This window comes from Somniosus microcephalus, chromosome 8, assembly GCF_052327205.1.
Source record: "Somniosus microcephalus isolate GS21.2 chromosome 8, FLI_Smic_1.0, whole genome shotgun sequence".
Taxonomy (NCBI): Eukaryota; Metazoa; Chordata; class Chondrichthyes; order Squaliformes; family Somniosidae; genus Somniosus; species Somniosus microcephalus.
In genome coordinates, this window is record NC_140994.1 from 115,851,045 (window position 1) to 115,867,769 (window position 16,725).

At 45.1% G+C, this 16,725-nt stretch overlaps 1 protein-coding gene across 1 annotated transcript in view; it reads right to left on the reverse strand.

The window, feature by feature from the left end:
* LOC147113754 (F-box/WD repeat-containing protein 11-like) overlaps positions 1–16,725 on the reverse strand; it is a 180,209-nt gene that overhangs the window by 7,816 nt on the left and 155,668 nt on the right. The window contains 2 exon segments of the mRNA XM_085995066.1: positions 12,485–12,674; positions 16,011–16,089. Of these exon segments, the coding sequence (XP_085851192.1) occupies positions 12,513–12,674; positions 16,011–16,089 (241 nt within the window). The 3' untranslated portion in view covers positions 12,485–12,512.

The following is a 16,725-nucleotide window of genomic DNA, read 5'->3' on the forward strand; positions in this document are numbered from 1 at the left end:
CCGCCTCTCCCTAACCGTACCCCAACAAATGCCACCTCTCCCTAACCACACCCCAACAAATGCCACCTCTCCCTAACCGTACCCCAACAAATGCCACCTCTCCCTAACCATACCCCAACAAATGCCACCTCTCCCTAACCACACCCCAACACATGCCACCTCTCCCTAACCACACCCCAACAAATGCCACCTCTCCCTAACCACACCCCAACAAATGCCGCCTCTCCCTAACCGTACCCCAACACATGCCACCTCTCCCTAACCGTACCCCAACACATGCCACCTCTCCCTAACCGTACCCCAACAAATGCCACCTCTCCCTAACCACACCCCAACAAATGCCGCCTCTCCCTAACCGTACCCCAACACATGCCACCTCTCCCTAACCACACCCCAACAAATGCCACCTCTCCCTAACCACACCCCAGCAAATGCCACCTCCCTAACCGTACCCCAACAAATGCCGCCTCTCCCTAACCACACCCCAACAAATGCCGCCTCTCCCTAACCGTACCCCAGCAAATGCCACCTCCCTAACCGTACCCCAACAAATGCCGCCTCTCCCTAACCGTACCCCAGCAAATGCCACCTCTCCCTAACCGTACCCCAGCAAATGCCACCTCTCCCTAACCGTACCCCAGCAAATGCCACCTCTCCCTAACCACACCCCAACAAATGCCACCTCTCCCTAACCACACCCCAACACATGCCACCTCTCCCTAACCGTACCCCAACAAATGCCACCTCCCTAACCGTACCCCAACAAATGCCGCCTCTCCCTAACCGTACCCCAGCAAATGCCACCTCTCCCTAACCGTACCCCAGCAAATGCCACCTCTCCCTAACCGTACCCCAGCAAATGCCACCTCTCCCTAACCACACCCCAACAAATGCCACCTCTCCCTAACCACACCCCAACACATGCCACCTCTCCCTAACCGTACCCCAACAAATGCCACCTCTCCCTAACCGTACCCCAACAAATGCCGCCTCTCCCTAACCGTACCCCAACACATGCCACCTCTCCCTAACCGTACCCCAGCAAATGCCGCCTCTCCCTAACCGTACCCCAACACATGCCACCTCTCCCTAACCGTACCCCAACAAATGCCGCCTCTTCCTAACTGCAACCCAGCAAATGCCGCCTCTTCCTAACTGCAACCCAGCAAATGCCAGACTCCTCATAATCGTACCACAGCAACAACCAATGCCTTCATACCCACACCCCAACAACACCTCAGTGTTAGCACTTTCACCTTGGAGTCAAAACGTCATGGATTCACTTCCCACTCCAGAAACTTGAGCACATAATCCAGGCTGACACTGCAATACAGTACTGAGGGGGTACTATACTGTCGGAGGTGCCGGCTTTCAGATGAGATGTTGAACCGAGGCCCGGTCTGCCGTCTCAGGTGGACGAAAAGATCCCAGCGCACTTTGAAGAGCATGGGAGTTCTCCCCTGTGCCCTGGCCAATATTTATCCCTCAATCAACATCACTAAACAGATTATCCGCTCATTGTCTTAATGCTGTTTGTGGGACCTTGCTGTGCGCAAACTAGATGCCGCGTTTCTTACATTACAACAGTAACTACACTTCAAAAGTACTTAATTGGTTGTAAAGCGCTTGGGATTTCCCGAAAGACTTGCATTTATATAGCGCCATTCACGACCCCAGGATGTCCCAAAGCACATTAAAGCCAATTAAATATGTTTGAAGTGTAGTCACTGTTGTAGTGCAAGAAACAAAGACTTTTCTGCTATTTTATTTAGCAAAACTATTCAAGGTCTGTGTAGATTCTGCTTTAGTGAACTGCTCTTGTATGAAAATTGGCCTTTATTGCAAGGGGGTTGGAGTACAAGAGTAAGGAAGTCTTGCTATAATTATACAGGGCTTTGGCAAGACCACACCTGGAGTATTGTGCACAGTTTTGGTCTCCTTATCTGAGGAAGCATATACTTGCGGTGCAATGAAGGCTCACTAGATTGATTCCTGAGATGATAGGGTTGTCCTACGAGGAGAGATTAAGCTTATATTCTCTGGAGGTTAGAAGAATGAGAGGTGATCTCATTGAAACATATACGATTCTGAGGGGGATTGACAGGGTAGATGCTGAAAGGTTGTTTTCCCTGGCAGGAGTCTAGAATTAGGGAACACAGTCTCAGGATAAAGAGTCGACCATTTAAGACTGAGATGAGGAGGAATTTCTTCACTCAGAGGGCTGTGAACCTTTGGAATTCTCTACCCCAAAGGGCTGTGGTTGCTGAATAGTTGAGTATATATCTACAGCAGAGCAGTGTTGTGGGTAAAAATAAGCAGAGCGAGTCAGGAAGGATCAGAGAGTAACAAAGGTAATAGGGCATCCGTGACTAAGGTGACATCAGGGGAAAAATAGGAAAAAAAAGTCAAAGCTAAAGGCACTATGTCAGAATGCGCAAAGCATTCACAAAAAATAGATGAATTAATAACGGATAGAAATGAATATAGATTTGATCTGATAGCCATTATGGAGACATGGTGCAAAGTGGCCAAGGTTGGGAACTAAATATTCCAGAATACTTGACTTTTAGAGATAGGCAAAATGGAAAGAGATGGGGTGGGGTGGGGTGGCTCTGATAATAAAGGATGGGACAAAGACAATAGAGAGAAAGGATCTTAGCTCGGAAAATCAAGAATCAGTTTGGGTAGAGCTAAAAAAAAAAAAAAACAGCAAGGAGCAGAAAACATTGGTAGTTGTTGTTTGTAGGCCCCCAAACAGTAGTTGTAATGTAGGGCAGAGTATAAATCAGGAAATTCGAGGCACATGTAACAAGGGTAATACAGTAATCCTGGGGGACTTTAATCTACATATAGACTGGGCAAACCAAAGTTGCAGTAATAGCGTGGAGGACGAGTTCATGGAATGTATACAAGATAGTTTTCTAGATCATTATGTTGAGGAACCAACTAAGGAACAGGCTATTTTAGATCTGGTATTGTGCAACAAGAAAGGGTTAATTAATAACCTTGTAGTAAAGGGGCCTTTAGGGAAGAGTGACCATAATATGATAGAAGTTTATATTGAGTTTGAAAGTGATTTAGTTAAGTCCGAAACTGGGGTCTTAAATCTAAATAAAGGAAACTATGTAGGTATGAGGGTCGAGATGGCTAAGGTAGATTGGGAAACTACACAAAGGTAGACAAGCAATGGCTAGCATTTAAAGAATACATAATTTACAACAAATATACATTTCTTTAAGGCACAAAAATCCCACAGGAAAAGTGGTTAACAAGAGGAGTTAAAGGTAGTATATCAAAGGAAGAGGCTTATAATGTTGCCAAAAAGAGCAGTAAGCAAAGGAGGACCAAGAAATTGATAAGGAAAGAAAAAAAGGAATATGAGTAAAGTAGCAAGAGACATAAAAACAGATTGTAAATGTTTCTATAGATATGTAAATAGGAAGAGATTAGTGAAAGTAAACGTGGGCCCATTAGAGGCAGAGACAGGAGAAATTATAATTGGAAATAAGGAAATGGCAGAGACATTAAACAAATACTTTGTATCTGTCTTCACGGTAGAAGACACAAAAATCACTCCAGAAATAATGGGGAACCAAGGGTCTAGAGAGATGAGGAACTTAAAGAAATCAGTATAAATAAAGACATAGTACTGGAGAAATTAATGGGACTAAGTGGCGACAAATCCCCTGGACCCGACGATCTGCAACTTAGGGTTTTAAAAGAGGTAGCTGCAGAGATAGTGGATTCACTGGTATTAATCTTCCAGAGTTCCCTAGACTCTAGAACAGTCCCCAAGGATTGGAAGGTAGCAAACATAACCCCACTATTTAAGAAAGGAGGAAGAGAAAAAACAGGGAACTATAGGCCAGTTAGCTGGACATCAATAGTAGGCAAAATGCTAGAATCTATTATTAGGGACGTGGTAAAATGGAATTCCCAAAATATAATATGATTAGGCAGAGTCATCATAGTTTTATGAAAGGAAAATTGTGTTTGACAAATATGTTGAGTTTTTTGAAGATGTAACTAGTAGGATGGATAAGGGGGAACCAGTCAATGTAGTGTATTTGGATTTTCAAAAGCTTTCGATAAGGTGCCACACAAGAGGTTATTACACAAAATTAGGACTCATGCGATTGGGTGCAATATATTAGCATGGATTGAGGATTGGTTACTGGACATAAAACAGAGTAGGAATAAACGGGACTTTTTCGGGTTGGCAGGCTGTAGCTAGTGGGGTACGGCAAGGATCAGTGCTTGGGCCTCAGCTATTTACAATCTATATTAATGACTTAGGTGAAGGGACCGAGTGCAACGTATCCAAGTTTGCTGATGATACAAAGTTAAGTGGGAAAATAAGCTGTGAGGAGGACACAGAGGCTGCAGAGAGATATAGACAGGTTGACTGAGTGGGCAAGAACATGGCAAATGGAATACAATGTGGGGAAGAGTGAAGTTATCCACTTTGGTAGGAAAAACAAAAAAGCAGAATAATTTTTGAAAGGTGGGAGACTGGGAAATGTTTGCATTCAGAGGGACCTGGGTGCCCTTGAATCACAGAAAGTTAACATGCAGGTACAGTAAGCAATTAGGAAAGCAAATGGAATACAATGTGGGGAAGAGTGAAGTTATCCACTTTGGTAGGGAAAACAAAAAAGCAGAATTTTTTTGAATGCCGAGAGACTGGGAAATGTTTGCATTCAGAGGGACCTGGGTGTTAGCTTTTGTTACAAAGGGATTAGAGTATAAGAGTAAAGAAGTCTTACTACAATTATAAAGGGCATTGGTGAGGCCACATCTGGAATACTGTGTACAGTTCTGGTCTCCTTACCCAAGGAAAGACGTACTTGCCTTAGAGGGAGTGCAACAAAGGTTCACTAGACTGGTTCCTGGGAGGGGGGGGATTGTCCTATGAGGAGAGACTGAGTAGACTAGGCCTCTAGTCCCTAGAGTTTAGAAGAATGAGAGGTGATCTAATTGAAACATAAAATTCTTAAGGGGCTTAACGGAGTTAATGCTGAGAAAATATTTCCCTGGCTAGGGAATCTAGAACATGGGGGCGGTCATTTAGGACTGAGATGAAGAGAAATTTCTTCACGCAAAGGGTTGTGAATCTTTGGAATTCTCTACCCCAGAGGCCTGTGGATGCTCAGTCATTGAGTATACTCAAGACAGAGGTCGATAAATTTTTGGGAACCAAAGGAATTAAGGGATATGGGGACAGTGCGGGAAAGTGGAGTTGAGGTAGAAGATCAGCCATGATCTTGTTGAATGGCGGAGCAGGCTCGAAGGGCCAAATGGCCTACTCCTGCTCCTAATTCTTATGTTATGAAAGAGCCAACAGTGCTCATCAACAGGTGGAAGTGTGCTAAGTTTCCAAGTGCAACTTTTAAGTGAAGAAGGGCCGTGTTAAATCATGAAATAAGACTGAAATCATCCCCCAAGTAGAATTAACAAGTCATGTGATACAACAGCAGATAGAGCATGTACAGTCTGCAAGCTGTTAGCAGACAGACCCAACCCTCCTCTTCCCCACTTATGAATGCAACTGTTAAAGGCCAGACCTATGTCATAATGGCCAGACTGGCACTAGATCAGCTTTGAAGATGATGTGATGGAAAATGTACTCATTTATTGCTGGCTATGAAATTCAGCACTAAAAGATCAAAGTCAAGATGCAAGGTGGGATAAGAACAACATTTTTGTAGGCCGGTGATAAAATAATGCCTTTTACTATTATTTTTATTGGCTATACTTAATTCTTTGAACTTATTTTTGGCTGGTAATTAATTGGGCAGGAATCCATACCTAAAGACTGTACCCAAAAGGAAAGAAAATACTGTCCCAGTGGCTTGGCAGAAAGATTTTTTTATTTTTTTTAATGAAATTGATAAGGACTAGATTGGTACAGTCTTCAGTCTTGAAAATTGAGGTACCCTCTGAACACTGTAGGAACAGACCAAATCAGTACCATGCTCACATGTACAAACTGTGGAGGATAATCGCATTTTAAGTGACGTTGTGATGCTTGTTCCAACATAGTACAAGCTGTTGTGCTGACCACAAAGCTCCAGTTCATTTAGATCCAGAGGTCAAGAATAAAAGAACATCCACTCCAAAGAGGACGGCAGGTTCAGTGTGTGGAGAAGGCCTCAGGCCAATGGTGTGGGCAGTTTACCTTTCTTCATTCTGGCATTTGCCACAGGTGGCGTGAGATGGCCTGAAGAGAGAGCCCCCAATTCCCAAGAGCTGCTGGGACAGGTCTATGCGACTCAAGTCTTTACATGAAGGATTCAAAGCAGTACTGTTTTGTAGAAATGTGTAGGTTACGCCATGGTAGTTTTGGAAATGCAGTCAAATGAAACCTGCTTCAACTTTGTGAAGGGCGAATCTCGTTGCCAGGACTGTAACTTGGAAAAGACATTTCATCAGCCACTTGGAAAGTCTGTGTTCGGAGATAGACTTACCAATAATGCAGGGAACAAGAGGGGGTTCTGCGCAGGTTGTTGTGAACAACTGCTGCATTATTTGCCCTAAAATAGTCAGGAAGAGCATGAAATTGGGCTATAAATTAACTGTACTGCTTGATGCTTGGGTTTGGTGTGCCAGACAGACTCTTCTGGGGTCTGCCAGCCCTCGGTTCATAAGCACCGAATGTCAGCTTCCTTTCTCTTCCCCCGCACCCCCCGCCCGCCATTCAGGAGCCAGAGAAAGAGCTTCCTATTGCCCTAAAAAGAGTATTTATACCACAAACCAGCACCTCAGATCTTGGGCTGAGGCTTATCCAACTGCAAGGAGTGTGACCTGTGAGGAAAGCAGTAGCAAAGCTAGTTCAGGTATAGGGAATCTCACTAACAAACCTTACATTGGGGGTTCCACAAACAATTGCTGTTATGCAACCTTTGTCTTTTGGGTAGAGATAACGTGAGGAGGATATAAAACTGCTGGCAGGATTACCCCTCGTAGGACATGTCCAGAAAAGGACGCCTACAAAAGATTTCACTTGGCTCCAGTTGAGATTTCTTGGCGTTGATAAACCCCGAGCTGCTGGAACGTGGCAAGACTGACTGAATTGTCATGCGAGCACCTCTCAAGATTGTGTGTGTATGGAGGGGCTGCTGCAATAAGTCAGACTGCATCAACAGATTTGTGATTGCGAGTAACCCGAAATCAAAGAAAGACCAAAAGAAAACATGGTGCATTGGCATCTACAACCCTGGAAACTGAACCTCAGACCTGACCAAGTGACTGCATGAAAGTAAGTGCTCTTGAGAGTTGCTGTGTCAGGCTGACCCCAAGTAAACAGCCTGATTGAACTGAAGCAACTTTGCCAACTTGAATTTTTCTTCTTTAAAAAGCCTGTTTAAGAATCTAATCCCTAAACCAGGGAGATGGGCCACAAAGTAGCACAAATATAACCCCTCCTTCCCTAATTGACAGAAGTTACTATATCAATGCAAAAGATAGAAGGGTGACTCAAAATGTAAGGGACAACTGGTGTCAAAGACCTAGCCTCTTCAAGACCAATACCACTGACCTGACCAACAAGTCCTGAGGAATGTGTCGACTTTTGTAATGAAGACAGCACGGCATGAGTGTTGAATCTCTGGAGCTGTTCCCAAGGTGAATATGACACAATGCCACGTTGTACTTGGGAGGAGCATTAAAAGACACTGGCCGTGGCGATCTCGCACCTTCATTTGGTGCAGTTTTTGAATCCTGAAGAATGTCTTACCATCTGTTTCATCCATGAAATGAAGTAAACAGTGGACAAGCTTTCAATGAAAACAGAACACGGTAGAAGTGTTACCCAATAGGGACAAAGACAAACTGGTGCGACAATGTCAGAATGTTTCCTTTATACATTGCAAGAATGGGAAGGATCATGGTGATGACAACAGAGCAACTTAAAAGATCAAAGGGACCAGTCACCCGAACCATGCAAGAACATCTTGTCCTTTTCGACCCCTCTTCTCTCTGTCCCCCGCCCCTGGTTTTCAGAATGTTGAACCAGCTTTGCCTATTCTCAGTGTGTGCAGAATGTCAAGAATGAAGAAAAATAATTTCTTCATCAAAAGGCACAATATGTTCTTGTATGGTCCTAGGTCTATTGTGTACTGTTTTTGTTGGAGCCTCCACAGTTGGAACAAGTGTAACTGATGATTTTGAACATGTGCTACAAAGACAACTCCATATGAACTCCATTTGCCATAAAGATAGCAGACTCATTCCACATGGGATGGTGTTCACCACACATGGAATAGCCTCTCGGGCTACAAACATGTAACCACGTCTGCCTTCAATGGCAGAGAGAGAGCCTCAACCACGCATCATCCCCAAACAGAATCACTACAGTGGTCCTTCCATCTGGTCAGAGCCAAGTTCAAGACCAGGGCAATATTTCAGAGCATCAAACCAGGCAATGAAATGCACTGATTCCCAAACAATTACATGTCCTGGGGTTCACTGGTCCATGAACGAACTAGCTGAAGAAACCAAAATGCAAGGTCTTTTATATATTTCAGTTACAGCACAATTTACGAGCGGCAGAGTAAAAGGTTAAAATAGCCTGGTTATCACATGGGAACAATTTTAATCAGGTTACAGCAATGAAATGAATTCAACAGCAAGGAATGAAGAATTTGTTCTCGGCCAAAAGCTGTCAAGAAGTATATTCCGAACTGCATATCATTTTCTTCGACAGCTAAAAGGGAAGAGGGGGTGGGTGGTGGCAGGCAGTAGGGCTGACCTGAAACTGCTAAAACTGAAGCTGCACTTTCTATGAAAGTGTATATGATTGCAACCAAGACCTATATATCAGTTTCTGTCGGAGTGCAATACACTGTACAGAACTGCTGCCCATATCCTTAACAACACTAAAATTCTTCTGGTCGAAGGAAAAAAAGACTGTACATAAGTTTCCAAGTGTTACAGATGAAGTGCAGCTATAGTGTGGGAAACTATCAGAGCCACCAGTTCAGCTGAAAAAGAAGTCCGTTTGAGGGCTCAGGCACGTAACAGACGCACAGAGCAGGTTGGATTGGGCAGATGCAGTATAATGTGGATAAATGCGAGGTTATCCACTTTGGTGGCAAAAACAGGAAGACAGATTATCTGAACAGTAATAGATTGTGAAAAGGGGAAGTGCAACGAGACCTGGGTGTCCTTGTGCACCAGTCGCTGAAGGTAAGCATGCAGGTGCAGCAGGCAGTTAAGGCGGCAAATGGTATGTTGGCCTTCATAGCGAGAGGATTTGAGTACAGGAGCAAGGATGTCTTGCTGCAGTTGTACAGGGCCTTGGTGAGACCACACCATGAGTATTGTGTGCAGTTTTGGTCACCTTATCTGAGGAAGGATGTTCTTGCCATGGAGGGAGTGCAGCGAAGATTCACCAGACTGATACCTGGGATGGCAGGAATGACGCATGGAGAGAGATTGGGTCGATTAGGCTTATATTTGCTAGAGTTTAGAAGAATGAGAGGGGATCTCATTGAAACTTATAAAATTCTAACAGGACTAGACAGACTAGATGCAGGAAGGATGTTCCCGATGGCAGGAGAGTCCAGAACCAGGGGTCACAGTCTAAGGATAAGGGGTAAGCCATTTAGGACTGAGGTGAGGAGGAATTTCTTCACCCAGAGAGTGGTGAACCTGTGGAATTCTCTACCACAGAAGGCAGTTAAGGCCAATTTATTAAATATATTCAAGAAGGAGTTAGATATGTTACTTAAGGCTAAAGGGATCAAGGGATATGGGGAGAATGCAGGGACAGGCTACTGAATTTGGATGATCAGCCATGATCTCATTAAATGGCGGAACAGGTTCGAGGGGCCGAATGGCCTACTCCTGCTCCTATCTTCTATGTTTCTATGAGTTAGCCGATCCCAGCCAAGTGGGGAGGAATCGGCCAGCGTCTCCATTCCCCATCGTTATCCAATTAATTCTGCCTGGAAGTACCCGTGCGGACATCAAACATAAAGAATGGTCAATTGGGACAGGTGATGGGGTCACCAGCACTTGTGGATCTGCACTCTAGCCCAAATATATGAGGGCGGATAAACTTGCAAATATAAATGTTGATTTAACACATTCAGTTGGTGGCTCTGATTTCACACAGAACGGATGAGGAATTCGAGTGGACGTATTAGGTGGCTCTATGAAACGTGCCAAGCAAAATCTGGGGCAGTTCACCTGCAAGCAACTAAAAAATCCTTTTGTAAAATTGATTTCAAATCTGTTAGATGACGAGGGCAAGGAGTGCGAAAGCTAGAGCAAGAGTAAGCACTTTAAGAGAGGCTAACTAAATTGTATTATAGCTAGGGGATGTATCCCCTTACTGCTCGGAAGAATTTCACACGCCAGTTTGCTATAGGGGTCCTTGTTCCCCTGAGAATAAGGTGAACACTTAGTTGTGGCTGCATTGAGTCTGCTGGCCTGAGCAGATGATGTTTGGCATCATCTGGGCCCAAACAACACCAATGTATGAGGGTGGCCCATTTACCAAATGACCCTCTTGACCTTCCCTTCTCCCAATATACAACTCTAAAAAAGCTGGAGGCCAGGCCCGGAAATACCCAACACCGGCAGGAATACAAGCAGCCTGGCATTGCAGCTCTGGGCTTGGCTTCACACACTTAGCCCAGACTAATGGGATGAAAGTCTCTTCTGTTTGTTGGCTGTAATGTATCCAATATGAAATGAGTTTGGGTAGTTCCCAGTGATTGGCTCTCATTTGGCATTAAATTGGCATCTCCCTCAGAGGCTGCAGGATGGCTGGTGTGGGAAGTGGAGAAATGTCACAGTGGCGTAAGTAGGGCTTGCTTTTTGGAGGTTGGGGCTGAAGTGTGTTGTTGGGGCAGAGTAGAAGGAGCTTTTACTCTGAATCTAACCATGCTCCATTGACTAGATGCCTGAACTAGTACCTAAAGTGTTTCGTTCCCCAGCCTTGACGAACACAAAAATACTTCACCCAAAAGAAGTCACTAAAGTAAAGATTGCTGTGAATTACAGAACCTGTTTTCAACCCGAAAGATGGCAATTTGGCTCTTGTCCTGGAGTTTTCCGTTTCAGTGATTCTGCTTTCAGGACATGCCCTGAATTCACTCTCAGCAAGTGATCTGGGATATTGTAGCTCAACTCATCAAGGATACAGCTGAGTATCTTCACCAAGGTACCTGACTTGCCCCAGTTTCTAGTCATCCCACTGTTACGGGTTGGTTAATTCTGGGGTCTGTGAAGGTCAATTTACAGATAGTCATCCGCGCATGGGGGATGACCCAAATTGCTTTGATGTTTAAGGAGCTCTTGTAGACTCCACAGCGTATGCGTACCAGCAAACACAACCAAGACAGCAAGCTTTCCACCAAGGTCGATCGGAAATGCTTGCAATAACAGGACAGATGTAAACCACCTCCTATTTTCAGTGGTAAAACTGCCAGTGTTTCAGGTTGAAGCTGCGGTGTTACCGTAAAAGTTTAGGACCCAGTTGTAGCTGTACTGGTACAAGATCACAGTTGCAAGCAGTAGCATAGATCTACTACTCTGGGCGTGCCTTCAGGGCAAACTCAATCCAATAGCTACTCTGCACCATCCATCAATCTACACAAATTAATCACAAACTGCCACAGCGATTCAACGTTTGTCAACTGATGTTAATCCAGCTCCTTCACACTACTACTCCGTAACCCCACCCAATGTGCCCTCATTTTTTTTGGGTGCACGGACCATTCACAGTTTTGCACATGCCACACACCTTATAGAGAACGTTGACCCCAATCCCAGCACAGTGTTACTGACTGTATCTCTACTGATGTTAATCCAGCTCCCTCACACTGTCACTCAGTAACCCTCCCCCAGCACCCTGTGTTACTGACCGTATCTGTACTGTTGTTAATCCAGCTCCCTCACACTATCACTCAGTAACCCCTCCACCCAGTAACATCTCCTCCCAGCTCCCTGTGTTACTAATTGTATCTCTATTGATGTTAATCTAGCTCCCTCAGTCAGGCCCAGTAATTCGTCTCAGCCAGCACAATGGAGATACTCTCTCTGTTAGTTAATCCTAATGAGGATGCTGCTCTATCTTTAGCACATTCAATAGCTTAGTTTATTTCTCTAGATATTCTTAAATTAGTATTTTACTCCTGCAGTGAATATCAAACAGGTGTCACTCAATGAGACCCTAGCAAAGCTGGTAGAGAGTTGGTAAGAGTTTGGATCATTCTCAGCATACCAAAAAGTGCAAGTGAACACCCAATCTTCGCTGTTAATGGGTGCTGCTGAACTCATAAAACATGCACCCCTCGAGGAGGAGCTATCCCAGGGCACCCCTTACACATCAAACAGTGCCCAGTTACAGAGCAGCACTGGTAGAGACTATTTGGATCAAGGGTGTGCTCATGATCAATGGACAACAAAGGGGAAAAGACAGAAGGAGGGAGCAGTAAGCGAGAACTGGCTGGTTAAAAAGTGAAATCGGCAGTACCTGCTCCAGGTAGTGGCCATGCATTCCGTTATCTGGAGATGTAGGTGTAAGTCCTCGACGGAGAACGCGTTTCGTTCTGGTTACTCGATGGCACATTCAGGAAATCCCAGATCAGAATGGTATCGTCATGGGAACTACTGATGATCTGAAATTCGTCGAACTGCAGCCGAAATACCCGGCCAGAGTGTTCCTGCAATCGAAACAACAGTGGGTCAATGGCAATGTTCCCTTTTTTTTTTCCATGCGCGGTCCCTTTAAATTTGTTGCGTGGCCGCGCATGCACGGTATCTTCCAGCAGCAACAGCTTGAGAGTCCTGTGCAGGGCCCCCAATTGATGCGCGGCTGCACACCCGTGCACCTTAGGGGGAGAACATTGGTCAATGACACTTCAATATACAGAAAACAATCACTATTGGTCTCCCCCACACAGCACCGGTTATTCGGGGCTATTCTGATGAAATAAGACTACCCTCTACTTGCAGTCTGATTGACATCTTGTGATCTAATCTGTTCTTTTTAGGACAGTTTTACAGTGAGAATTTACCACTGGTAATACTCATGTTGCCAACACCACCTGTCAATACAAGAGATGCAGACTCCGTACCTCCAGGACTTTAGAATCTTACAGCACAGAAGGAGGCCATTTGGCCCATCGTATCTGTGTTAGCTCTTTGGAAGAGCTATCCAATTAGTTCCACTCTCCTGTTCTTTCCCCATAGTCCTGCAAATGTTTGCATTTTCAAGTATATATCCAATTCCCTTTTGAAAGTTACTATTGAATCTGCTTCCACCATCTTTTCAGGCAGTGTATTCCAGATCATCATAATTTGCTGTATAAAAAAAATTCTCAGCTCCCCTCTGGTTCTTTTGCCAATTACCTTAAATATGTATCCTCTGGTTAGTGACCCTCCTGCCACTGGAAACAGTTTCTCCTCATTTACTCCGTCAAAACTCCTCGCAAACTTAAACATTCATGGATCCCAAGAGCTGCCTATAGGAGGGGGGCACAAAATGGGGACCTCTGTCTTACCTGGCCCCTCTATTGGAGCCCCAATAGTGACAGCTGCTACACCGCCAAACAAAATTAGTGAGAGCGGCGCTCTTCAGTTAGAGGTTTCTGCCTGATGCAGTTCTCCTGATGACCTAACGCGAGTCTGATGCTCTTCTCTGGCCCAACGCGCACTCCTCCAATTTGATGGGTAACTGTATCTAAACTGAGAGGATTATGGGTGCTGACGCAGTCTCGGACAGAGTTGCACAGGAGGAGTGGAGTGTGAAGCCTCAGCTGGTGGACTTTCTCTGGATGCAGAATATCGAGGTGCAGCCGCAGTAACTCTAGCGTTATTGGCATAAACAATAAGCTCCGACAGCTCTTGTGGTGCTTTTCTTGACGAGTGACGGGCTGTCTACATCCCTCCAATGCTGGATAGGCTTTGGCATGAAGCAGGCCACCGTCTTCCAGCCAGCGATCGTAATGTATTTGGACTGTTCCAAACCCTGGAGCAAGTGCTATTCTTTAACCTGTCAACATGGCTATAATATTCCATTAAACAGCCATCACCGCCTTCAACATCTCTTATTTTCTTTTTAAAAGCAGTTGTTGCAAACCCTAAACTGCATCTTGTGGTAAACCACTGTTTGTATTCCTGTTTGTCCTGTTTGTATTCCACTGTGTACATGCCTGGACATGCCTCGGCTGACTCCTCCCACAGGTCCTAGTATAAAGGTGACTGCTCCCCAGCCCTTGTATTCTGGACCGGTCGACCACTCGAGGCAGACCTCCATTCTGTTGTTAATAAAAGCCTTTAGTTACTCTTCTAACTCTCAGTCTTTTATGAGTAATTGATAGCGCATCACATCTACAATTCTAATTTACAATAATTAATTTTGGCAGGGGTGGGGGAGAAGGAAGCTGGGTTTTGGGATTTGAATCAAGCTCAGACTTCTCGGCTTTGTGCGAGGGACCAGTGTGAAATGAGTTTGGCTAATCACAGCCTAGTGAGGAGTGGGTCCGTCGCTCAAAATTATCCCCAATTCACACATTAAACTGGCTCGGAGGCAAAAGGATGGCTGGAGATGAAAATACACAAGTCAACTTGATGCAGTAGGGGGTGCTACTCTAAGGCTGGGGCTGACTTGCTGCTGGGATGGCGGAGAAGGACCTTTACGCTGCGTCTCACCACAGGACACCCGATCCGGAGCCAAAATGTAAGGAGCCAAAATAACATGCAAAGCTGGGTATTGCACATCATTTGCATGACTTCCCTGACAACTCTGTGGGTTTATACAGTGAGTGGCTGAGTCATGTAGACGAGAAAGGTTCCAGATTCAATCCTCGGCCTGAACTGAACAAGTGGGTCTCAGTCATGGTGCCTGTTAATGCAAAAAAATTGCCCAGAGTACTCCCCCACGAGTTAGGAAGGGAAAAGTTGGTGGGGGTTCCTGCTCACCACTGCAATCCAGAGACCTCCTGCTGGTTAGCACAGATCTGGATGTGGGGCAAGGACAGCATTGGGCTTGGCTGTGATGCCCTCAGCAAGCCTTTACTTGCTGTCAGGGCTCTCACACTTGGGCGCAGCACCAAATGCAACCATACCACATCAAGAACCAGCACCCTCCGGGAGAAAATTGGGCGAAAGAGCTAGGACACCTCCCCCCCACCCCAATGTGAATTCTTGTAAACCAGAACGGCAGATTCAATCATTTTAATTTAGCTGGGAGCGTTTCATCCGGTGTTCACTGAAGTTCCTACATGCAACAACTTATGGGAGCACACTTCCATTGGAAGGTGGCTAATCATCCTAACTGGCCAAATTCAGAGGGCAGTTAAGAGTCAACCATGTTTCTGTGGGACTGGAGTCAAGGCCAGTCTGGGTAAGGACGGCAGGATTCTTTCCCTAAAGGCCAGTAGTGAACCAGTTGGGTTTTCACGACAATCAGACAGCTTCACGGTCACTTTTACCGATACCAGCTTTTTATTTCCAGATTTGTTTTTAAATCAAATTCAAATTCCCAAACTGCCATGGTGGGATTTGAACTCAGCCTCTCTGGATTATTCCTCCAGGCCTCTGGATTATCAGTCCAGTAACATAAGCACTACACTACCGTACCCGTAATCTGCATTGCATAATTCTGCAGTTTGAATGGTGTTGCTCAGCCCTGCAGTGTCATAGAATCATACAGCACTGAAGGAGGCCATTCAACCCATTGTGCCTGTGCTGGCTTGGTGAAAAAGCTACCAACTGGTCCCACTGCCCTGCTCGTTCCCCATAGCCCTGCAAATTTTTCCTTTTCAAGTATATAGCCAATTCTCTTTTGAAAGTTACTACTGAATTTGATTCCACCACCCTTTCAGACAGTGCATTCCAAATCACAACTCTGCAAAAAAAATTATTTACAAAAGTACAGTTCAATCGCTCATGTACTATGAATCATTTTTCCTGTGATTGAATATTGATAGCTTGGTGCAACCCTTCCAATAGGAGCTGTATTGCTAGGTTGGCAACACTGAAGCGTGGATACGTACCACCAAAGTGCGTAGACATAAAGTACTTGCAGGGGCACGAGGATCGAGTGCAGCTTGCAAGTCCCATACTTTGATTTTGCTGGAGGGAGGAGGAGACACATGTTACCCTGAGAAATACATCATAGTCCTAAGAAACTCTAAGCAATGAAGTGCTGAACTAAACCACAGTGCACTAGGGATGTCAAGATTTTAATTCTGGCAGCTACCTGGGTGCATACTGTGGAACCCTGTGTATCTATTATTTTACATTCATCACTGGATAAGTTTGATAAATTATGGGAATGTGCCTGGGTGTCTGATGCCTGACAATATGGTAAACACAGTGTTAAGCATCAGTCGTGGCCCAGTGGCAGTGCTCTTGCCTCTGAGTCAGAGGTCGTGGGCTCAAGTACCACTCTAGAGGCTTGAGCACATAATCTAGGCTGACACTCCAGTGCTGTGCTGAGGGAGCGCTGCACTGTTGGAGGTGCTGTCTTTCAGATCTGACATTAAAATGGGTCCCCCGTCTGCCTTCTCAGGTGGACGTAAAAGATCCCATGGAACTATTGGACGAGCAGGGGAGTCCTGGCCAATATTTATCCCTCAACCAACATCACTAAAACAGATTAGCTCATCTTTTATCTCAATGCTGTTTGCGGGATGTTGCTGTACGCAATTTGGCTGCTGCGTTTCCTACAACAGACTATACTTCAAAAGTAACAACAGAAAATGCTGG